The sequence below is a fragment of the Phyllostomus hastatus genome, unplaced genomic scaffold (assembly GCF_019186645.2).
Source record: "Phyllostomus hastatus isolate PE091 unplaced genomic scaffold, TTU_PhHast_1.1 phas_scaffold_12, whole genome shotgun sequence".
In the NCBI taxonomy this organism is placed as follows: Eukaryota; Metazoa; Chordata; class Mammalia; order Chiroptera; family Phyllostomidae; genus Phyllostomus; species Phyllostomus hastatus.
In genome coordinates this window covers 18,297,516-18,323,772 of record NW_025334007.1, presented here as the reverse complement: position 1 = coordinate 18,323,772, position 26,257 = coordinate 18,297,516, and the positions used below count along the sequence as shown (strand labels likewise).

Below are 26,257 nucleotides of genomic sequence, written 5' to 3'. Positions count from 1 at the left end.
AAAAATCACACCACCAGCATGGTTGTTGACAGACTGTGAGTTCATGTCCTTGTGTATAGCAAAGCTGCTCAACCACTGCACTTGGGACCTGACAATACTTATTGTAGGGGACTATCCTGAATACTGTAGGATATTTAACAGCATCCTGACTTCTACCCAGTAGAAGTCAGTTGCATCCTTCCTTACGCTGCAACAACTAAAAGTGTTGCCAGACATTGCTAGATTTCACATGGAGGTGGAGGGCAAAAACATCCCTGGTTGAGAGCCACATATCTATGTATGTGTGTGTATGTAATGTGATTATTTTACAAATAAATATTCATGACTCATCCCCTCATCCCCTAGTAAAAGAAAGCAAAGTAGAATTTCTGCAGACACAGAAATCCTCCAAAGCAATCTTCTAGCTTTTGGATGCTTGTTACGCCTTTCCTGCTTTCCTTTAAATTTCAGCCACACTAGCCAATGTTGCTTGTTATGACGGGTCTACTCTATTTGTATAACATCATAACTTTTTACTCTATCTCTGATTACCTTTCCACTACACACTAATACAAAATGTAAAGTACCCTCATAGAAGATAGTAGACATTCAGAAGCAGACTTTTTATAGATTAAAGGATTTTAAATACATGCTTTTCATCTTTACCAGAATCAGGATCTGTATTTGTAAAAACATTAGACAACCAGGCCTGACTTGTCTCCAGGGTCATAGTGGTGAACACAGATGTGCCAGGTGAAGGACTAGATAAAAATGAGTTAACATTGGTATGATCCCTGATTCACAGATTGCATAAGGTCAAATGACAAGCTTAATAGATTGTTAAAACATTTTTTTTCAACTGGTTATTTTGAAATCATGTTGAGATAGACAGGGTTTTTCTTCTAACCCTTTAAGCTGACCTTTCTGAAACTTCTAATTGGTTGTTGTGAAGCCATGTAGACTGTTGAGATACACACAGCTTTCCTTTTTAATGCCCCAAGTTGACCTTCCCTTTAAGTCAACATATTAGTTGACATGTAAATTACCCCTTTTAAACATGACTTTCAAAATGGACACTAATGCCACCCAAGGATTAAGAAGCTACAGTTTCCTTCCAGTTTCACATTGGGTGTGAGATGACTTTGTAGCTTACGGCTCTGAGAGAGCAGACATTTGATTTGCAGTGCTCCCTGATGGGATGACAGACAGGGCCTTACCTTTGGGAATGGTGATCTGACAGCTCAGGTCACAGTCCTGCTGCAACTGATAAAAAGCCACTTCCTGCAACCGGGCTCGCTCCAGCTCTGAGAGACTCTGGATGGGGACTGACCTTAGACGCACACTGCGGCCCGACATGCTGTTCCAGGTGAAATCACCCTGCAGACCAAGGGGAAAAACAGCAAGAGTTACATAGTTCATGAATATCTCACAAATCTCATCTTCTCTCTTAGTCAGTAATAAAGTTAGGCAAATTTCATCTTTTGTTCCAGAATTGGCTCTCAATCCCTAATATCAAATCTACTTCTAGTTAACCATAGATTTTCTCAGTCAGTTGCAAACATTACAATCTCGAGCGCCTGCTGGGTCATCTGATCCCATATAATGATGCATCCTAGGCCAAAGAAAACTATGTAGAAAGGTGCTTCAAGGGTCCTACATCCTGTCTTTTATGGAGACTTTTTGGTTTTGTACTCAATAACAGGGAAAAATGTTGCTAATTGGCCATGATGCACATTAGATATAGCAGAGTGAATGTATACTGATAGGCTACAATGTACCAGTGACTGCACCAAGAGATTTTTAGTTATACCCTCCAATAACCTTATGAGGGGGTTACCACTTTTGATCCTCTCTAATATAATATTTAATAATATAATAACATAATATAATAATAAAATCTAGTACATTTATAATATAAAATATATATTTATGATATATTATAAAATATGTATACAGATGCTCCTCAACTAACAATGGGATTACATCTCAATAAACCCATTGTAAGTTGAAAATATCATAAACTAAAAATGCATTTAATACACCTAACATACTGAAAATCATAGCTTTGCCTAGCCTACTTCAAACAAGCTCAGAACACGATATCAAAAAAATGCTAGCAACACAGTACACTGTAGAGTACCAGTTGTTTACCCTTCTGATCCCGTAGCTGACTGGCAGCTGTGGCCACTACTGCTCAGCATCATTAGAGGGTATTGCCCTGCATCTCACTAGCCCAGGAAAAGATCAAAATAGAAAATTTGAAGTATGGTTTCTACTTTAACAACATCATAACGTCAAAAAAATATCTTAAGGTGAACCATAGTAAGTCAGGTACTGTCTCTCCTTATGATACATTATATTAATATTATAGTAATGTATAGTAAATATGATATGATATGATATGATATGATATGATATGATATAATATAATATAATATATAACATTGAGGCTTGGAGAGGTTAAGTAATTTCCCCTAGATCATAAAATTTACAAGATTTGGAACCAACCAGGACTCAAGCTAAAAACGTTAATGCCTTTGAATCTTATGCAAAACTGTAAACTGTGAGTTTATATTTACAGCACTCTAATGAGATATTTTGATTGTAATAAGTACAGATATATGATCAATAAGAACTACATATATTTTTAGAGACATGAGACATTTGATGATCAAACAATCCACATCAAAGAATCAAAGCAGTTCCGGCCAAGATGGCAGCATAGAGGCAACAGTTTGGGTGTTCCCATAGAATAATGACAAAAACAAAAACCCAGAATGAAATAAAAACCAATTCTGTAATTTAAAAAAAGACTCAAAGCAAAGATTCCCACAATCCTGACTGCATTTATGTGTATGCACACACTCCTCCGATGTCCACTGGGAGTGAATGGCTCGAACTTTGATGCAGGCAGTGAGAAAGTGATGGCCTACAAAACAATACTTCACAATTATCTGAGACCCAATGTCTTTTTATTGAAGGCAACTTCCTGTGAATTACAGATAGCAACCAAGGCACAAGAGCTTTGAAAAATTACCTATTGTTTCCTCAAAAATCAAGAAAAGTTCCAAAAGAAAGGAACAGTGCTAGCCCCCACAGGCACTGCCAAGGATTTGTGGTGGATGTGTGGAACACTTAAGGAATCTTGTAAGACTTCCCATCCTCATCACTCACCTTTAGAAAGGGAGACAGAAAGATTGAGACTGGCAACTATTAAAATACCTTGTTCCGTACTGGCAGCAAATTCCTGCCTAGAATGTTCATTCCAAAGAGTGAATGATACTCTTTCAATGCTTTGATGTTTTCACTCTTTATTTGGGATTTCATTTATTTATTTATTCACTAATTAAAACAAATAAAGATATACTCTAGTAGGGGAGGAAAATAGATGATGTAAGTAAAGGGTATAGTGTATTAAAAATGGTAACTGCTAGGGAGGAACACAAGGCAGTGAAGGGGCTGTCAATGTGAATAGCAAGCAAGAATGCAACTCTAGTTAGTGTGGCCAGGAAAGACCTCACAGAGAAGTCCATCTCTGAGCAGGAGTTAAAGGAAGTGAGGGCTTTTTGTTTGCCTTCACACATATGACTTTGCACCAGAAGGTAATAATGATGAAGTCTAACAGGAGCCTAGAAGGGGCTCAGGGAGCATGATGTGGGAATGAGTCTAGGGAGGGGAGCAAGTGAGCAAGTCTAGGCAAAGTGGGTAGACTGTAGTCACACTTGTTGATCTAAAGAAAATTCTTTCAGATCCAGTACATTTGGGATTTTTCCTTTCTCCTTTTCTTTTTCTATTTTGATAAAACTGGACTAAGCACAAGTTTGGACAGTTAGGAGTTGGGGACTTGGGCCTTGGGTATACCCCTCACTCACTCACACCCTTTAAGCTTAGGTCATCATAAGGTACAATATCAGTGAATTGATTTTCCCCCCAAATGGGGAGTTCCAGATGAATTAGTGACTTTTAAATGTAACTTTAGGTATCTAATAGAGCCAACACCTATTTGAGGTGTCAAAATGGAATTATATACTTATTATTTAAAAGCATTTAAAAATATGAGCTCTAACGGGCTCAATTATCTTTATTGAGCAGGGGTTGGCTATCTGTTTCTATAAAATTCCAGATAGTAAGTATTTCAGGCTTTTATAGGCCATCTGGTCTCTGTCAAAACTACTCAATTTTGCCTTTGTGGCATGAAAACAGCCATAGACAACTCATAATTGAATGAATATGGCAGTGTTCCAATAAAACTTTACTTACAAAAAAAGGTGGAAAGCTGAATTTGGCCAGTGGGCTGAAGTTTGCCAACGTCTGAATCATAGCTTAGGACAGAAATAAACCAAGCCCTAGACGACACATTTTATTTTTATTTACTACATCCTCCTGGTTAATTAATTCCAACAAAATTGAATAGGCACCTAATACAGGCTAAGAACAGTACTAGACTTGGGACTATCGAAATGACAGCACAGTCCTTTCCTTAAGAAATTGCGCTTTGGTAAAAAGAATACATGCAATCTATTACACAGAGAGATTATGATACTAGAAGTTAGTACCAAATGCAATGGGGTCCCTGGGAAAAAAAGCTTTGACATCTGTCTGGGGGATCAGGAAAGGTTTTATAGACAAGGCAGTGTAAATGGAGACTTGAAAGTTGAATAATATGGGTAAGGTTTTTCCCAGTAGAAATGCAAGGCTTTGGCCAGTAGAAATGCAACAGTGGAAAAGACAGTGGTTTCCAAGGCAAATGATTTCGAGAGAACAGGTTTGTTTTGGGAAATTACAAGGCTGGAAAGAGGAAAAGAGCAGGAGGCAAAGCCATGTAGAATCCAGGGCCAGATCCTGGAGGGCTTTCTCTGCAGACATTACAAAGTAGATTGGATTTTACTTAGTAGGTGATGGCTAGCCATCAAGTGATCTCCATTAAGAGAGAAACATGCTCAGATTTACATATAGGAAAGAAGATTGGAAATAAATTTCTATAGGAATTGAGGGAGGGGCCAAGTCAAAGATGTAGATATCAGGAGAGATGTTGGGCTAGGTAAGATGATGATTTAAATTTGAACAGACAGGAAGATGCTCAGACCACACAGATGCCTGGGGAGAAATTGGATGCAGGGGTTGAGTGGGAAAGAAATAATCTAGGATGACTCTTAAGTTTCTGTTTTGAGCAACTGGGAGGATGGAACACTAATCATCAAGATAAGAAAGAGCAGAAGGGAATTAGGTTTTCTGGGGAAAGAAGAAAAATGTTCAAGTTTTGACATTCTTAAAATGATAATCATATTTTTTGCATTTTCTAAATTTTTATTTTTGATTTTAGAGAGAGGGGTAGTGGGAGAAACATTGTTGTGAGACAGAAACCTACTGGTTGCCTTCCATATGTGTCCCAACCAGGGACCAAGCCTGCAACCCAGGCATGTGCCCTGACTGGGAATGGAACCAGCAACCTTTGGTTTGTGGAATGAGCACCAGGACAATAATCTTATTTTTAAAAGATAAATAAATAAATAAATAAATAAATAAATATTTTAAAAAGCTAAATAAATAAGTAAAATACATTCCCAAATTTGGCAAAACAGAACCTGGGCAGTTTACATCTTTCTTGAGCCTTCATTTTCTTCTCCCAACTATAACAGTTCCAAATGTAATCAAGTAATATGTAGTTTTTGAAACAGTTTACAAATGACTACATACTTAGCATAATAAGGTGAAGTGTGATGCTGTAAATTTCTCTTAGTCCATTATATATCACAGCCTGTGATTCTTAAGTTCTTAGATTTTTAAACTGTAGTAAATTTGGAGTTATTAGCAAAAGAGAGAAAAACATTGGTTTATTTGTAATGACTTGAATGTATAGAGTTATTTTTTCCTAAGACTAGTTCTTGCAGCAGGTGATAGCTCAATAAAAGGCTACAGTCCAATTCCAGAAAGAGAAATGAGTGTGGTGCTTTCCTGAAAGCAGGGCAGCTGCATTAGTCAGGCCTTGGAAGAATCATTTCAAAAAGGAGGTAATATTGCCTCCACAGACAATTGGTTCTTAAACCCATCCTTAGCCCATGGCTGAAAAAAAAACCCAGCAATTTACCTAGGTTATCAAACAATAAGCAAAGGGGAACCTCACAGGGGTCTCCAAAAACATCTGTTATCAAATGGGCAGCATATTAAATACAGTTTTGATTATGGGTAATAGACCAAGTTATCTCCCAATCCATTATATTTCACAAACTTGAATAAGTAAAACCTAAAGAATTCATATAGACATGGAAGAGTTTAAATAGGCTGCTGCAGTTCATCACCCTCCCAACCATCAGCCCTCTACCATCTCATTGTCTTTTGCTACCTGCCATTCAACAGTGATGAATATATCAAAAACTTTGCATTTTCTTCTATGTCCCAGTTCTCTTCTTGTTCCCAATCTATATTTCTACCACTCTGAATTTTAATAGGATTTTTTTCAAATTAAGTACATGCAATTTCAACAGGTTTTTAAAAGCCAAAATATGTTAGGTCTATTATTAAGAATTATAGAATTAACACAATCAACAAATAGGCTAAAACCATATTCATTAAGAGTATCTTGGGATAAATTTAGGAGGTATCAGTGACTACTATAAATGGCATAAAACAATGTTCTCCATTTTTGTTTTTATCCTTAATGCAATATGGACATTTGTAGAATCAAGAAGCCTAATTTCAGAGCCAACTACGGTGTCAAGTAAATGTCACAACACAATGGCTAGGAATAACTAAAAACAGTATGTCTTCAAAGTTATGTTGTTTTTAAAACATGTGATAATTTAGTGTTGATTCATGATGAGTTACTTGGTCTAATGCATTCACCTTTCTAATTTCAATCCACATCATCCTTTAAAATGTGTTTGTTTAAAGAGCCCTCCTCAAAACATTCAACCAATGTCTATTCAAATTATCATAGGGGTTGTATCAGGGTGTTCACAATTAAGAATTTAGAAGCGTGTTTTTCTCTCTGCCTCATTACCTTTCTATTCGGGTTACTACAACAGACGATGAAGCCCCCAGGTGTGGCTACCTTGGGACTGCACAGATGGGTGTTGGGAGAGTTGTTGAGCAAACCCATGAAGTTTCACATCTTCTCAGTTGCCTTTTCCAAGAGTTCCCAGAAGCCAGATTGCTTATGTGCTTAAAATATATTTGCTTTTATATTATGAAAATTGTCAAATATATGCAAAGAGATTAGACTAATAATCTCCCAGAGGTTCTTATTCAGTTTTTAGTCATGCAGTTGGGCATTCATATTCTTAGCGTCCTGATTCATTGTCCCATGCAGCCAGAATTGAGAACCACTGAGCTCAAGGGTTGATGAGATTTAGGTTTGAGTTTGTACCCCATCATTCAGTTTGGTTGTAGTAAGTCTTCTGTTCCTAAAAAAAGTTCAAGAAGTTCTCTACCACCAAAGAAAGACACAAATCCACCACAAGAAATAAGGTTATTTCTATGATAGTCATAACGGTGAAGATGCTACTTTCTGAAACAAAATGTTAGCTTTAAGACACCCAGGAGTAAGCATGTCCTGCTTTCTTTTATTGAACAAATGTAGTGATGCCATAATCCTTATTCATTCACTCAACAACAAAAATGACTTAAACTTGACACTCAGAATCTAAATTCTATGCTATTGGCCACTACAATATCCTGGCTGGTGATCATAAGCTTGAGAGATGCCCTTCAGCCTGCATTTTGCTCTGCAGAGGTAGAGAGAAGTACAGCACTGAATTACTAGATAGAAGATGTGCCAGATAGAATAATACCCTCCTGCTCCTAAAATAGCTAAGTCCTAATCCCCAAAACCTTAGAATATGTTACCTAATTTAGCAAAAGGAACTAGGTAGATGTGATTAAGTTAAGGGATCTTGAGACTGGAAGATTATTTTGGATTGTGCAGACTGGTGCAACCTAATCCCAAGAGTCCTTACAAGAGGAAGGCAGGGGTGGCAGAGTCAGAGAAGGAAATGTGACACCAAAAGCACAGGTTGTTGGGGGTGGGGGGAGGGCAGAGAAAGGGAGAGAGGGAGAGATTTGAAGATGTTAGGCTGCTGGGTTTAAAGATGGAGGAAGGAACCATTAGCCAAGAAATGTAGGCAGCTTCTTTTTTTAAAAAGATTTTATTTATTTACTTTTAGAGAGAGGGGAAGGGAGGGAGAAAGAATCAGAGAGAAACATCAATGTGTGAGAGATACAGTGATCAGTTGCCTTTCTCATGTCCACTACTGGAGACCTGGTCCACAACCCAGGCATGTGCTGGGAATCAAACCGGGGACCTTTTGGTTCTCAGACCGGCACTCAATCCACTGAGCCACACCAGCCACAGCCAGACAGCTTCTAAAAGGTGGAAAAGACAAAGCACAGATTTTCCCCTAGAACCTCCAGAAGGAATACAGCCTTTGATTTTATCCTAGTGAGACCCATGTTGGACTTTTGGCCTCCAAAACTGTAACGTGTTCAATTTGTGATGTTTTAAGTTTTTGGTTACTTGTTGCATCAGCAATAGGAAATTAATACAGAAGGAGTAGGAGGGATCATTAGAAAAGGAGGTTGGTGAGGTGAAGGGGATTGAGTTTAGATGAGGGTATGCTCCCAGACACCTCAAAAAGTAAGTCTTGGCCTCCCATCAGATCTTTATCTTCCTACTTCCTGGTGCTAAAGTGATGCTTCACACTACAGGTACCACTAACAATGATTTGAGCTGGACAGGTTTCAAGATTGGAATTCTAGAGGCACTTTTCTCACAAAATAAAATTACAGACAGTTACATATAGCAAATATTTTAGGCTTGGAGGTCATATGGTCTCTGCCAATGAAGCACAAAAGTAGCCATACATCATATGCAAACAAAAGTTCCAATAAAACTTTACTCCTGTACACTAAAATTCAAATCTCATATAAGTTTTATGTTACAAGTATTACTATTCTTTTGATTTTTTTCAACCATTTAAAATGTGAAAACCATTCTCAGGGGCAGGTCATACAAAAGAGGCAGAAAGCTAGATTTGGCCCACTGGCTACAGTTTTCTTGACTCCTGATATAGAGATTAGGGTCATTTAGTACCCTACACATATTTATTTAGTATCTACTATCATGTGGCAGAGATCCAGTCCTAGGACCCTGCATCATAACCTACATATATTAGCAAGATTCATGAGGGCAAGAGGCTTGTCTGGTTTATTTACCTTGGTGTTCTTGTATCTAAGACAGTAACTGGTACTTACTGTATTTTGCTGTATATAATGTGTACTTTTTGCCCAAATTTTTGAGGGAAAAATAAGGATGTGCATTATATATGATGGGTGATACCTCAAATACCTTGCATTTGTTCTTGTGTTTTGTAATTATTTGTTACATAAAATTTCTTATACCATAATATGTTAAAAAATAAATGCTAAAATTCCTTTATAATACAAAAAAGTATTTAAATATAAACAAACAAACGAATAAATAATTGAATTACAAAATTAAAATGAAAGATTTTTTTCCTGAAAGCTTGGGCCAAAAACGTGGGTGTGCATTATACATAGCAAAATACGGTAATTGTCACAGAGCAAATATCAATCAAGGGATTAAATGGATCAGGTACATCATGAGTTCAATAAGAGTTGGAAACTGTGAAGCTATGTAATATTGCATCAGTGTGGGAGAATGTCTTCTAGATTTGAATAAAATGTTAAGAAACAGTCTTTTAAAATAAAGACTGTGGTGAGCCAATAAATGCCTGAATATGAGAGAAGAAAATAAATGTAATAATATTGGACCTAAGGAATAAGGAATCCATGACACCAACACTCATCCATCAGACCTTGTATGAGCAGGTCTAGGCATGAACACAAAGGTCAACGTTGCCTTGTCACCCTGATGACATTGGCCACAAAGTAAGCAACAAGCACCCAGAAGACTGCCAAAGCCTAGTACACCCTACAATGTAGTTATGGCTGTTTCTAAACTCTCAAATGTGTGTTCCAGGTCAGCAATTTTCTGTGACTGTTTATCTCATAATAGGATGACTCATTTTAAGGCTCTCTGGATGTAGTCTTTTAAGTGGTCATCATAGGATTTTTTTAAAGACTGAGAGTGGATGATTTCAAATTTGTTTCAATTTCATAAATGTAAATGAAGTTGAAACTTATCCAATGTTTCTGGATAAACTGAGGGCCCTTACAGTTGTAAAAATATCCTTTTATTCTGAAGTACTATGAAACATTAATAAAGGGTAGCAATATGATACAAAAGGATATAGCACAGAGGTTCTTGGGGGTAATTTTGCCCTCTCAGAACATTTGGCAATGTCTGGAAACATTTTTAGCTGTCATGACTCTGGGAAGGGTGCTACTGGCATCTGGTGGGTAGAGGTCATAGATCTACTCAACACCCTACTATATACAGGACAGATACCCACAATAAAGAACCATCTGGCCCCAAATTTCCATAGTGCAGAAGTTAAGAAACCTTGACCTAAATTACATAGAATCACCTTAAAATGATGGTGTCAGGAGATATAAACAATCACTTATGAGTTTTATTTACCATCAAAGGCATGTACTATATATTCTTAAGTGTATTATGCATTGTTATGTGTAATATTCTGTATATAATATAAACAGTCATAGAAGTTATTTAAAACTAGCATGAAGAAGCACAAATACCACAAACCAATTTAAAAGAAGCAAACTAAATAAAAAATCTCAATATAATAGAATCTATATTAACTGGAGAACAAGTCACCGAAAGCATTAACTAAAGAGGTTTTATTTCCACCAGAAGTATATGTCTCCGTATTTAGAAAAAAAGAAGCAGAAGACAAACTCAAAAATCAACAATCTAATATCTGTGATTTATTCAGAAAGGGCATTCTTTTGAGCTGAATTGTATCTTTCCAAACAGACTTGATTTTCCCATGAACTAAAATTGATTGAAATAATTTTGGTTTTGGTTTCTCCCACATTGTTTTCTTATGTCCCTGAGACTAGTCTCTAATTGCGGCATCTCTTTAACCTCAACCAACTGTAAAGTTTCCAAGGCCAAGGGAGCCAGCAAGGAGTGATGCAGGGCTGCTCAAAATATGGCCTGCGGACCTAGGTAGTTGATTCTTCTTAATTATGCAGGTTTCTGGGCTGTAAGACAGATTTACAAAATTAGGATCATAGGAAACAGGGCCCAAGCACCTTCATAAAAAATCAGCATTACTATATGATTCTTATTTTGGGGCAATGAATGTTGAGACCCCCTGGTATGATGATAAGGCCTTGGGTTTAAATAAATATGAGTTCTTTGGAAAGGTTCAGAATATCTCTGAGTCTCAGTTTCCTCACAATAAAATGGAGCAAAGAAGAAGACAACTTTCAGGTTTGTAGTGATCATATGAGACAATGTGAGTGAATCTTGTAGAGTGTTTATTAGCTCCCAGCAAGCTCTAAATACGTGGTATTTCAGTTATAATTAACATTAATGATCAATACCCTAAATTTACATCCCCTTTTTTAAACCTGGCAATTTTAGTGACACCAAAATCTCTTCAGAAATATGTGTTGAATTATTCATCATTAAATGACTTCACTATGCATAAGACGTGTTTTCTAGGTATTTACAAGACAGATGCTAAATTGTGGTTCTATATGGATGAGAAGCAGAAGAATGGATCAGATCAGTAACTTAAGGTCTGAAAAATGGCATACCATTTAGATCAACCATGCCAGGGCCGAATTTCTTTGAATTGATTTCTGCTGTGGCCAGTTGTCATTTATGGATAATTAGTACAGCCATGGTTCCCAGATAATCACAATGTGTTGCTGAAGCATGGCACAAATTTTAATACCAGGCTCCCAACCAGCATTTTTGAAGGGCTGCCGAGTTCTTTATAACTCCAAAATGAACGTATCACCAATGACAAGGAACTCCCCTCTTCATGAGCTTCTGGGCAAATCCAAGGATATTTGCATAGCTGTCACATCCTTGTTTGGACTCTTAAAAGGGGTTCTTCCTTCATGAACTCAACAGAATAACATGTGCTAATTCTTCCTTTCTTGATTCTTCAGCCACTCCTTCTCAACAGATTTTTACAAAGATTTAACATATCTACAGCCTATATAATTTTTATGTTTTATTTATCTATTCTGGTCTGTTTTTTAAAGCAGGACTTTTAGAAAATTCTGAACAGTTGGTAGGTATGGCAGTCCATTTTTTCCTTTTGCCTTGGTATATTAACTATTTATTGCTACATGAAGAGTATCAAAATATGTCCCAGTAGTATGATGCAAAGGCACACCTCATTCATTCTGCAAATGCTTAATGAGCACTTTCTATGCGCCAGGCACTGTTCTAGGTCTTGGTGAATTCAATGGTGAACAAAACAAAGAGCCCTGCCCTCACAGAGCTTTCAGGCTGGTGGAGGAAAGCAATGAGAAACTGTTGAGTAAATTACATAGTATGTACAAGGTGATAAGCCCTAGAGGGAAAAGAGGAAGTACAGCAGGGTGGTTTCCAAGGTACCCTTACTGAGAACCTGATATTTGAATCAATCTTCATGGAACTTAGGGAACAAGTCAGGCAGATTTCAGAAGATGAGCATCCCAGGCAGAGATGTGTTAACACCCCAGTCAGTGGGCGGGGGTCGGGGGGGGTGTAGTGGCTAAAAGTTGGCAAGGTAGGCTGCCTGTGTTTGAATCCAGGTTTTGCCACTTTCTAGCTGTGTGGCTTTTAGCAAGCTATTTTACCTCCCCATGTTTTGCTTTCCTAATCAATGAAATGGGGATGATGACAAGCCAGGGTTTGGCAAACTACTGCCTGTGAGCCAAATTCTACCTACTGATTGATTTTTTTAATATAAAGTTTTATCACAACATAATCACATTCATTTAGGTATTGACTACAGAGTTGAGTTTGGCAGAGACTTTTTGGCCTGCAAGGCTAAAAATATTTACTATCTTGCCTTTTACAGAGAAAGTTTGCTGATTTAGACTAGACTAAAAATAAAGGCACACCTATGATTAGGATTTGTCTTGTGGGATCAACATTTTCTCTTCTCCTAAGACTTTGTTTCTCTGGGTAACATTCCAAAAAAAATCATACAACATAGTAAGAACTGGGATATTGGAAATTGTGTGAAAGCTTGGCTAAAATAGAAGTGGTTATGTACAAATGGCCTGTTTATCTTGATTATTGATAAATCAGAGAAGTAGAAATGAACATTGTCAGAGTCAATGTTGTGCTAACACCATTAAGAAAGACACTCACATTTTATTTCCAGTGGAAATATCTTCCAATGGTTTGCATAGAGGGGACATTACCACAAAGTGGAAGTCCCTGAAGGCAAAAACTTCAGAACAAAAGTCCAGTTTCATTTCTGTGTATCCCAAGCTGAACTGTGGACTTGTCCACCAGCCACCAATTTAATTCTGAGTGTTAAGCCTCACTTGAAACTTGGATGGAGAAGAGGCAAAAGAACCTGCACAGATCCCAGGGGTGTGGAAGACAGAAACACTTGCAAGAATCAGAAGCTTCTCAATAACAAACAAGATGATGGTTTTGCTTGTCCTTCTATAGTTAAACTTAGTTCACTGAAATTAGAATGACAGCCCTCCAAAGATGGATTAGACCTTGGAGATATTGCTAACTTTTATAGATGGCCCAGTCTCTACTAGTTACTGTTCTAAGCCCTTTGTTTATATTAATTCGTTTAATTCTTATAAGAACTCTAAGGAATGTATTACCATTATTATCCCCATATTTCAGATAAGGAACCCTAGACATGGCTGTTAAGTAATTTGTTAAGACTGCACATCTAGTTAAAGTAGCAGAGTTGGGATTTGCAGGCTGCAGAATCTAGAACCATAACCATTATTTTTATTGCATCACTTCTCATGACTGATTAATACAAACCCCTACCTTTACAAAGGACAAAGCAAGGTCTAAAGAAGTTAGATGACTCCTGTAGTAGCAGAGTGGGATCTGGGAAATAAGGGTAACATTCTGCCTCTTTCCATTACTGAGACAGACTCTTAAAATTAGGTGAGCCAGACAATGTTAAAAAATCTAGAGGCTTAACGTTTTCCTCTTTAGTAAAGCAGAACACACTAGGTTTATTATTAGCCTTACCTGATATCTAAGTTGTTCTCCAAAGCCCATATTTATCATAGCCACAGCAACTGTTACACTGAGTTCAATAATTCCAGAGGGGAAGATAAGCCAATTTACCCTTTCAGACCTCAAATAGACGGTGCTGAATGTTTTGCAAAAATCAGCTCAATTATGCTGCCCCATTTCAGCATGACACAGTCCTTCCTGCTCCAGTTTGCTCATTTCAAGCTGTTCCAACATTATCAATCAATCTAATAAGAACAGTCTCATAAACCTCCATTGGCACAGACAGTGCTTAGCTGTCACACATCTCAGATGCTGATCAATTTACACTTCTTCAAAATCACAAGATAGATGTGGAAGAATGACACCTTATCACAATAATCTTCTTGAAAAGAAGTATAGATATTTATATTGCTTACCCATGAATTATATTCAGCTGTGTCTTTGCTGTTCTTTCTAATTTAACTGAACTAGACTTGGAGTAGAAACTTCAGCCTGGTTAAAAAAATTTTTTTGGTGAAAAATACATCCTGAAATGGCAGATTACATTGAGTGTCTGAGAAATGGCCCAGCTGACATAGCTGTGACTCCCATGATACCTTTTGTTGACAGAGACCCCCTCTATCATGAATCCTAGGACCAAAAATATGCAATCCTTTTCATTGGACCATTGAAAAATTCTTGTCCCTTCAGAAGGGAGACAGGCTGTGTCACTGAGTGAATGTGCAAGTGTGTGGGTATGTAGAGAGTGTGGTGGGAGATAAAAAGAATGCAGAGAAATTGAAACTGAATTTCCTGATTTTTATTTGAATAAGACTGTTTGGAAGACATATTCTGGAGGTATGAAAGGATTCCTCTAAAAATAATGTCCCTCTTTCCACAGAGATCTGCAAATGGTAATTGGATTGTAACTGTGCAAACTGTCCTTATTAGGAATCAACCAAAGAATGTTGGGAGCCTCGGGTAAAACCCCTGAGAGCATGACAGAGCACACAGGGTGCTTTCTTTGTTAAGGACAAATTCTCTATTCTTAAATTATATTTTAAAACCACTGGCTTCATTTTTCTAATGCTAGTAAAAACATTAAAAAAAACAAAACAATTTCATTATCTTTTATACTGAAGCACAACACATGCTTTGAATTTTACGCTCTTTGTGGAACAATGGTCCTTGAGAAGTTGTTCATTTCCTGAACAGAGGGTGTGGAGGTCAGAGTAGATATAACCACGCGGTCATGTTTAAGGGTATGCTGGTGGGGTGGGCCTGGGGATAGGGGTGGGAGGGAGAGATCCATGAAGAACAGAGAGAAAAGGAAAGATTAAAAACATATCCCATCACCAATTACCTTGTTCTCCATGCATTCCACATGGCACTGCACCAACAACTCAAAAAGACATCTTTGTTTCCCAGTCGATAAGAAGTTATCATTCTCTGGTGGTCTCAAGTGAATTCCAACAAAAGAATCACTGTGGTTATCAGTGAAAAACGGAGAAATGATTTCATGGAATATCTTACTGACTCAAAATTTAGAGACTCTCTATGTTTTTTACTAGGATTCTGCTAGGTTAATCATCACTTGATGTAAGCCACACACAACTTCTGTTGCTGTTAGTATTTAAATATTTAGCCAGGGAAGGAATTTAAACACAATAAGATCCATCAGGTGGTTTTCTTTACTAGAATAATTATACTGAAAGAGAAATTCAGAGTGAAAAATCTACCATTACTGCATATACTTCTACCTCTACTCCCCACAAAATTTGGATGTTGAAAATAGTCATGATTTCAGTAGATAGTGAATATGGTTCATGTAATCTGGATACTTAATGGAATATAGACTCTCATTTAAGGGATTTAATATAATATTTAACATGAAATCCATAAGTATGCAATTAATTTGTCATTGTTAGGCAAATAATATTTTAGTGTATGAATAGATGAAATCAACATTTACTTTTCATTGAGTGTTTACTAATTGTCAGACTCTTAAATCAATTATTTGATTGTTCTGAGTACTTTATGGGCATTGATTTATTTAACCACTAAAATAATTATTAAAAGTACATTACATTATAATCCCCATATTGCAGATGAGGAAACAGAAGCTCAGAGAGGTTAAGTAACTTGCCCAAAGAAAGATTCACACCTTCTAAGTAATGCAGCCAACAACTATGAAGTTTGCAAGTTAACTGGAAGACAAAGGCACAGCCCAAAGTCAGCACTAGTTGTAGTTATGTCATTAGTGTCCAATAAGAAATAGACACAGAGATTTAATAAAAATCATAACCTAAGACTGGAGTAGCCTCTTAAATCAATTATTTGATGGAGACATACACTATCAAGTCAATTAATGTTTCATAAGAAAAGGTCATCATTTCTTTTTCTTTACATTCAGTATTATTTTGTATTAGTTTCAGGTGTACAACATAGTGATTAGACAATTATATACTTTACCAAGTGTTTCCCCTGATATTTCCAGTACCCACCTGGCACTATAGATAATTATTATAATTTTATTGACTATATTTCCTATGTTGTACTTAACATCCCCTTGACTATTTTGTAACTACCTATTTGTACTTCTTAATCCAAAAGCTAACTATTTATTTACGTGAATATTCTCAAATAATCTCAAGAGACAATATCTTGTGCAATTACTAGTCAGTTTTAAGAGTAGAAACCAGTCAGGCCTCATGAGGAAATACAGAAATAAGGAAGATGTTGTATACCTTTGGGATTCTTTGAAAAAACACATTCAAGCCAGAAAAACAAAGGGTGAAGATAAGGAAACTTCTTTAAAATTCAAATATCAATTTTTTAAGCAGAACCATTAAGAGGCCAAAAAGTCACCTAAACAGCCTTAGAAATAAATATTAGGGAGCAATTAAAAGGTCCAATCCATGGAAGAATTTTGCTAACCAGAAAAAATGCCAAAAACACAACAGCCATCATTTACCTATTTAACCTTTCATTAGTTAAGGATGCCAAGCAACAATTTATAGCCTCAGAATCTACGGAATTCATCATTCACTGTACCTTCTTCTTGATTCCTATTCTGTATTATTTTTGTTTGTATCATTGGAGCACAGCTGTCCCACCATTCATGACAATATGACTAAGGAATAAACTTGTATGGTGAGATTTAAGGATGTACATGATACAGCAGCTAAACTCACCTTCCTTAACTTCTTTTGTACACACACATAACAAATATAAACAGGCTGAACCTGGAGTCCTAGCCCCTGGAACTTCTGTAATTCTGCCCACTGAACTACATAATGGTTCATTACTTCACTTTCTACATTTTCACATGGAAAGAGAATACCTGATCCACTCACTGGATGGTGAAATAAAAACTACTCTTTATAAATCACTTTGTAGAATATGTAAAAAGTCTTTTTTAAACAATTTTTAAAAAGATTTTATTTATTTCTTTTTAGAGAGGGAAAGGAGAGAGAGAGAGAGAGAGAGAGAGAGAGAGAGAGAGAGAGAGAGAGAGAGAGTAACATCAATGTGAGGTTGCTGGGGGCTGTGGCCTGCAACCCAGGCATGTGCCCTGACTGGGAATCGAACCTGCGATGCTTTGGTTCGCAGTCCGCGCTCAATCCACTGAGCTATGCCAGCCAGGGCTAAAAAGTCTTTTATGAGCAAGAAGATAAATACATGTTTAATAACTTTTGTAGGTTGTCATATTTAGAAACAGGTCATTCTTCTATGTTGCAGAATTATGATTTGATCTGATAAAATGGCACAGGAAATTTCACTTAGATCACATGCACTACCAATACACGTTTTGTTGGTCCAATTAACTTCCTTTGACCAGTCCCATAGAATTGGCACTTTAGTTCTTAATATTTTTTCTGACTGTACATAAAAAATACAAATTGTAAAGAACCTCTTAGTCCTTCTGCTACCTTAAAGAGCACAGTGAAAATGTGGTATCTTTTTGTTTAATCACCAGACCCTATCTTTGGATTGCTCAGAACTTCCAGAGTCTAAGGTCACAAATGTGAGCACACACAGAACATTCTACATTCCATTGCAACTGTCATTTGTTTTCTTATCTGTAATTCTCTGCCCTCTTCCCATCCCAGCACTTGACCTTATTTTAATTTTTAGCATCCTCCTGCTGCTACTTACTGTGACCCATTTGCAGGTAGAGTAACTTCTAGATCATTCAGATATAGAAATCTACCATCATTAGGTAACTGAAAAATTACTTAAGCTACAAATCTCAAATAGCCACACATGATAAACAACATCTAACATACAGTTAGTGTTATTGCTTGCATGAATAGCTGCTTTGCTTGATGAGGCAGGTACTAGGATTATCTCCATGTTGCAGAGAAGAAAACTGAGACAAAGGGACCTTAAATAATTTTCCCAAAGTCACACAACTAAGGAGTAAGAAGTTCAAACCCAGGCAGTGTGTTTCCAAATGCAATGGATTAATCCTTAGGTTATATCACAGCATGTCAGTAACCGTTTCTTCAATAACTCCATTGCAAGACAAGTGTGAAAAGTTAAGTATGACACAGAGCACCCAAAAGAGACCAGAAGGTGTCTGTGCAACTAGGAGCAATATGCTAAATGCATGGAGGACAGTTGAGTGTCCAAAGTCTGTATGGAATAAAGGCACAGAAATGTGCATGAACAGAAGCAGGACCGCAAAAGAAAACAGAACAGAAAGCAATTAGCTCTGAGAGTAAGGGGAGGAACTGGTATTTTTTTTCTAAGGAAAGAAGAACAGGCATTTTAGAAAACCTCCTGAATGTAATAAATATCCTTTATAAGCAGGAATATATATGCACCCTAAGTTTTCAAGTAGAGGTATAACAGGATGAAAGGGATGTTTTAGGAAAGATGAATGAGACAGAGTGATACAGAACAGATAAGAAGGGCATAGATAGAGGAAACAAAAACTGAGGTCTACAATGTGTGTGGTTAAGGGCGGCCCCATGTCTGACATCAAGTGACAAAAAGGCACTTTCAGCAGCAATAAAACAAGCAGCCCTTAAGGATTGCTTTTATGAGAGTCCCTCAATATTTTCAGTATATCTGGATCCCAAGAAAGTCAGTTCTAATATTATACTTGGAGAAATAACTTTAGGGGTAGAGTGAGAAATTAGCATCTCGTTTTATATGTTGGGGAGGGTGGACCTAGAAATGATCATTCTTTTGGGGTTCTCATACAGATATGTGGAAATGACATCACTGGTTCTAACATATTGCAGAGGATGGCATTTCTTTTGTAGTCTGCTTCTTCTACTCACACCGTGAGGGAAAGCTGAGTTATAAGAATAGATGCTGCAGGTTTCATCTAACAAGGACACTCAGATAAGAGGACGCTCATTATGGGTAAGATGTTATGGGAACTCTCTGCAGAGCAAGTCATTTATTCAGATATGGGCAGATTCAATGTTCACTAAACAAGATTATCTAAAAGATATTGCAGGCATGGTGAAAAAATGTGACTCCAAACTGGAGAACTCAGTCCCAAATCAGATAATTGCAAATCAGCAGGAAATAAAGCAATCCTTAAGGATAGATGAATATCATATTTAGGAGATAGAAAATTCCATACTGAAAACTAATAGACAAAACAAAGTAGGCAACATCAACAAAAAAACACCAAAGTGAATTCGATTTTCTCATTTCAACACTACATTTGACAACATTTTGTTTAATCAATTGTACTTAACATTCTGCAAAAATTTCCTCTGAAAGAGATTGTTCTCCATGGGAAAGACAACTCCCTAGAAATTACATTACATTTAGCAAACTTACTACCTTAACAAACTAATTTTAAGAATCACCAAATAGATGGACATCAATTACTTCTAATATGTTGCCCAAAATGTGAGCTGTTGACATAAGCCTCTCAGCTTCAGTTTAGGATAATTTATCTTATTAAACTCTTTCAACAGGTAGTTCAAAATCAACATAAATTGTTGTAATACTTCAAGCTAAGTGGAAAAGGCAACTTATACATCTCCAGTTTTAAATAAAGTTTTAAATAAAAATAAATATTTTAAATAAAAATAAATGCATCTACATTACTAGACTGCAGATAAGTTTAGCTTTAATAATACTCTTGGAGTGTTTGCTTCAAAAGCAAAATTAGTTAGATATAAGTGGTGAAAATTTTAGAACTATGAGGACCAACAGTTTTCATATTTGGTTGTACATTAGAATTACTTGGTGCATAACTCAATTTAAACAACAAAGGAATTACTCGGCGACATTTTAAAAAATACTCATACCCATCACCCTCCAGGCCAGTGAGATCCAACAGACTTTTCTATGATAATGGAAATATTTGTTATCTGTTCTGCCTGATGTGGTGGCCGCTAGTCATTCATGGCTAATGAGCATTTGAGATGTGACTAGTAAAACAAAATCACTGAATTGTTTATTTTATTTGCTCTGCATTGATTTAAATATAAACAACCACAGTGTACATAGGACTGCAAATGTAAATAGGACATTTATATTTGGACATTTACATTTACGCAGGTATATTTCAAATAAGTTAGACTCCTGGGTTGGAGCTCAGGCACTGGTAGATTTACAAAACTCTATACTGAACTCTGTCCTCTATCCTCTATCCTCTCTGGGAGATTCTAATCAAACCCCCAAACTTGTGCATCCATAATTTAAAATAGCTTTTCACTTTCACAGGCTTGATTCAGATGCCACTCTCTATAATTTCTGCCATATACATGAAGGGAACATCTGTAATGGTAGCACTATTAAGCAACTAGAGTTGTTGGGACATTGTGATAAGCAGGTCTCATCTGCTCATTGGCGGCTGTTTCATTAGAATGGGATGCAATGTTACAGCACAGTGATTGCAGGGAGGGCTCTGTGGTCTGACACTTACTGCCTGGCTCTGAATTCTAGCTTAGCCCACAAGGAGCCATGTGAGTATCTAACCATTCTAAGCCGCTGTTACCTGTTCTGTCAAGTGGAGATAAAAATAGTTCTGTGGGGAGGATGGATTGATGCATGTAATGTGCACAATGAATGAGCCATGTGCTCCACACACTGTTTTAGATTCAGATTTTTACTTCCCTCACCCACATATACAGTTCTGTGCTAAGTAAAGCAAATAAGCAGGACAAACTTTTGGGAGGAATTTCTAGAATTCATAAAAGCATGTTTCAAGCAGGTAATTAAGTTCACATGGCACTGTAAACCATTGGAGAATGGTTACAAGAAAAAATAAATAATATGCTAATGTGATTTTAAAAAATATTGAACTTACTTACCTTATTTATTTTTATTGACTACCATACCACCAGTTAATATTAATAGAACCAGGAAGTGTGTGTTAATAAATGCAGATAAACATCACTTGATTCATAAAAATGGTAAAACTCAGAATTCCAGGGTTTAGTGATATCAACATAAAAAGCGTACTGTACAATTTTCAGGTGCATAATCACTTTGTTGACCTTTTGGTAATCTCAACTGCTGTAGCCTAACAATATGCTCCAATATTGTTTTCACTCACAGGCACTGCTAATTTATGTTCATATTTTCTACACTGAGTTTTGTTGCCACCTTTCTTGTTAAATATCCATGTATGGGTATAACATTTTTTAATGTAAGAAAATGTAACATTACAATTCATTATCACCATGGGAGTTTGTAGTCAACACAACTATTAATGGTAAGGATTGTTCACCAGTGACTCACAGCACAGATAAGATAAGCTGAGAGCTATGCTTCATCCCGAGGGGATTTCAATATGTGAGGAATAGCTAACATTTCTTGTGGATGTAAATATGTACCCATTATTACTTCTAGTCCTGATTATGTACTCCCAACTTTATGTATGTATGTATGTATGTATTTTGGATAAAAGAGAGTGTTTTTATTTGCTTGCAAGGCACAATTTTCACAAGGAAGTTGTTCCTGGAATACAGAGAATAAACCAGATATATTGCTCAAATTATTACATGACAGCCACATTTTCAGCTGGATGCCATTTGGGGCCATTTTGAAAAAATATAATAATAGTAATAATAATAGCACCTCCCTTTCCTATTTCCTATATCCTGAGAGCAAAAATTTTAGGAAGGCACTTGTTCGCAGCTGCCTCTGTGAAGACACTGGATGGGGCCCATCTGTAATGTTGTAAACCTTTTACCTTTAGGAATATAAGCTTTTGAATGTGACCTTTTAAGATTGGCTGGTGTTTTTTTTTTTTCATTTAGCACAATGTCCTTGAGATCTGTGTAAACTGTTTCATATATCAATGATTCTCTTTTTAAACTGCTGAGTAGTATTCCACAGTATAGATGTACCACAGTGTGTCTAACCATTCCCCTATTGAGGAACACTTTTGCTGTTTCCAGGTTTGGGCTATTACAAACAAAGCTTCTATGAATAGTAACGTGCAGGTTTTTGTGTGGACATAACTTTTCATTGTTTTGGGATAAATGTTGGATTGTATGGTAAGTGTACTTTTTGCAAGAAACTGCTCAACTATTTTCCAGAGTGGCTGTAGTGTTTTTATAAGGTGTTGACAGATAAAGTTTCTCTGCATCTTTGCACCATTGGCAGTGTCAACATTTCTCTCTTTTTAGTAAATTTTGTCAATTGTGCTCTTACAATTGTCCCAATTTTGCCCCTTTGCCTCCATCTGCCCAGTACTGCCCTTTGCTCCAGAAATCCCCCCCTTAGTTCATGTCCATGGGTTATGCATATAAATTCTTTGGCTTCTCCATTTCCTATACTATTCTTTTTTCTAACTTTTTTAAAAAAAAATTATTTTAATTGTTGTTCAAGTACAGTTTTCTGTCTTTTACTCCCATCCCAGCCCACCCATCTATCCCTCCCCACCTCCCTCCCATTCCCCCCCCCCCAGATTTTGTCCATGAGTCCTTTATACTTGTTTCTGTATACCCTTCCCCTTTCCCCCTGAAATGCCCTCCCCTCTCCCCTCTGGTCCTATACTATTCTTAAAATCCCCTTGTCTATTCTGCACCTACCAATTTGTTCTTCTTAATTCCTGCACCTTTTTCCCTGCTCCTCCCAGCCGATAATCTTCCAAATGATCTCCATACCTTTAATTCTGTTTCTGTTATGGTTGTTTGCTTAGCTTGTTTTTGGTTTTGTTTTTTAGATTAACTTGTTTATCATTGTGAGTTTGTTGTTATTTTACTGTTCATAGTTTTGATCTTCTTTTTCTCAAATAAGTCCTTTTTAACATTTCATGTAATAATGACTTGGTGATAATGAACTCCTTTAGCTTTACCTTGTGTGGGAAGCACTTTATCTGCCCTTCCATTCTAAATGATAGTTTTGTCAGATAGAGTAATCTTGGTTGTAGGTCTTTGCTTTTCATCATTTTGAATACTTGCCAGTCACTTCTAGCCAGCAAATTTATTTTGAGAAGTCAGCTGATAGTCTTATGGGAACTCCTTTGTAGGTAACTCTCTGCATTTCTCTTGCTGCTTTTAAGATTCTTTCTTTACCTTTAACATCTGGCATTTTAATTAACGATGTGCGTTGGTGTGATCCTCTTGGGGTCCATTTTGTTTGGGACTCTCTTACTTCCTGGACTTGTAGGTCTATTGCCTTGACCAAGTAAGGGAAGATTTCTGTCATTATTTTTTCAAATAAATTTTTAATTTCTTGGTCTTCCTCTTCTCTTTGCACCCCTATGATTCAGATGTTGGTATGTTTAAAGTTGTTCTAGAAGTTCCTAAGCCTCTGTTCATTTTTATGAATTCTTGTTTCTTCCTTCTGTTATGATTGAATATTTATTTCTTGCTTTGTTCCAATTTGTTGATTTGAATCCTGGCTTTCTTCCCCTCACTGTTGGTTCCCCGTGTATTTTTCTTAATCTCACTTAGTGTATCCTTCATTTCTTCCTTTATTTTGTGGCTATACTCAATGAGCTCATGATCACCAGTGTTTTAAACTCTGCATCTGATAGGTTGTCTATCTCCATTTGTTTAGTTATTTTTTCTGGGGTTTTATTCTGTTCTTTCATTTGGGTCATATTTCTTGGCCTCCTCAATTTAGCAGCCTCCCTGTGTTTATTTCTGTGTATTGGGTGGAGTTGCTTTTACTTCCTGTCTTAGTAGTATGACCTATGTAGAAAAGGCACTCATAAATTGCATGGAGCAGAGCCTTAGGTAATCACCATAGAGGGGTAACCCTCTTCACTGCTTTGTAGCTCTGCGTGTGTGTGGCTCAGATATGGGTCAGTGTCACTGCCTGGCTACTGGAGGCCTGCCCAGCACTCTCCCTACTTCCAGTCACCTCACCCACCTGCCATATATGACTGGTGCTCCTCCAGCTGCTGCCATGGGGTTTGTGTACATTCTAAGCTCATGCAGGCCCTTTAAGCAGCAAAAATCCAGCAGTTTTTTCTGCTGCCCCAAACCCTACTGGTTTTTACAGCCAGAGGTAATGGGGGTTTATCTTCCCAGTACTAGAACCCTTGACTGCAATCTGGCCTGGGGCTGGGATTACTTGTTTGCAAGGTATCTCTCCTGATTTCTGTCCACCACAAGTGAATGTGGGACCATCCATTCTGCCACTGCCACCACCTCTGTAGGCCACACCACCTCTCTGCCCCATCTCCATGACTCTGCCCCCCCTACCCATCCAGATGAATGTGGCTTCTTAAATAATTGGTTGTCGGACTTCCATACAGCTTGATTTTCTGATCATTCTGGGTGTTATTTGTTTTTGAGATCTGGTTGTAATTCTTTCTATGACTGCATGAAGAGGTAAAGCACATCTACCCACTCCTCCATCTTGACCAGAAGTCTGTACTCCCCACTTAATCATTAAATAATTTTATGAGGTACGGTTTATAAATATGTGCCCATTTCATAAATGAAGAAATTAAGCACCAGGAGGTGAAGTACTTGTCCAAGCAAACAGACTGCAAGTGACACACTTGGAACTTAAACTCATGGGCCTTAACCCCAGAGTTTGGGGTCTTAACCACCACCTTATGCTACCTCCCTGTGAGTAAGATACCTTTCTCTCAAGGTATGACTTTCTTTCAAGGTATGGCAAGGTATGATTCAGGATAGCACACCAAACTGGCTGTAACTGTGAGGTGTCTCTAGGTTTACATCAAACCCACCCTCATTTAGTTTTCTTACAAAGTAAAATTCTGAAGCTTGTAAACAATGTTTGATCAGTAATAAATACACCTAACACCTCAATTAAGGCATGATTTGACATTGAGGTGACAACTGTTGATCTAGAACAAGGGCAGACAAACTACAGTCCCAGACATATCCAGCCTCTTCCCTGCTTCTGCACACTGGAGCCCAGTCAGACCTAGTCTAGGGCTGTGTCCTGGTATAACAGGAGAATTCAGTGGTTGCAGTAGAGATGTATGACACCCAATGTGTACAATATTTACCATCTGGCCCTTCACTGAAAAAGTTTGCTGACCCTATTCTGAACCCACCAAAAAAATCACCAGACATGTATTACAGGAAATGAGTTTCATGGAGCATTTCACAATTTCAAGCAGCAAAGGAAGCTCATTCTTTTAATAACTATCATCACAATACATATGTATGTATGAGCAGATGAGTCTATAGAGATCACCCAATAGTCTATTTTTCCTTTGTGTTTCCTTTAAAGTCCCAAATGGCCTAGACACTTAAGATGTGTGGTGAACCACTTGTGATGTCTCACTGAGGAAGAGTAAAGGGGGGATTGGGAAGGCCTAAGTGTCCATTATTTCCCCAGAAAAGTCTACCTTCATATGATATCTCCCTCCTATAGCATCACATTCACCTTCTCACCCCTCACATTTCAGCTATTTTCTTGATTCTCATTCAACATTCCCTATACCTGTGCCTTTTCTCCCTATCTACACTGTACATTCTGGAAAAAATAGAGCACTTAGAAGAAACAGCACTTGCATATTTATTAGTTGAAAGAAAGCTTTGGGGAAAGTATACTCTATGTCTATACAGAAAACCATTTGTGTCTATTAGCATGGAAACAAGACCAGTGAGTAATTTTATATTTAGGACATTTGTTCTAAAGTAGCTCAAATCACTTCCAGTAAAAATGAAAACAAAATCTCACTTCCCGGCTTTTACTATTAAGTGTCAAAACATGTAAAAAGTGACAACTGAACAGAGAGAAACAAATTTGCAGAACGACACAAAATTC

The 26,257-nt window shown here is 37.2% G+C and overlaps 1 protein-coding gene across 2 annotated transcripts in view; it reads right to left on the bottom strand.

Annotated features, from left to right (window-relative positions):
- The window catches only part of ARHGAP6 (Rho GTPase activating protein 6), a 462,552-nt gene that overhangs the window by 84,026 nt on the left and 352,269 nt on the right, over positions 1 to 26,257 (bottom strand). For both annotated transcript variants that reach the window (XM_045856110.1, XM_045856111.1), the window contains exon 2: positions 1,197 to 1,356. In XM_045856110.1, coding sequence (XP_045712066.1) covers positions 1,197 to 1,356 — 160 coding nt within the window. The remainder of the gene's footprint in view (positions 1 to 1,196; positions 1,357 to 26,257) is intronic.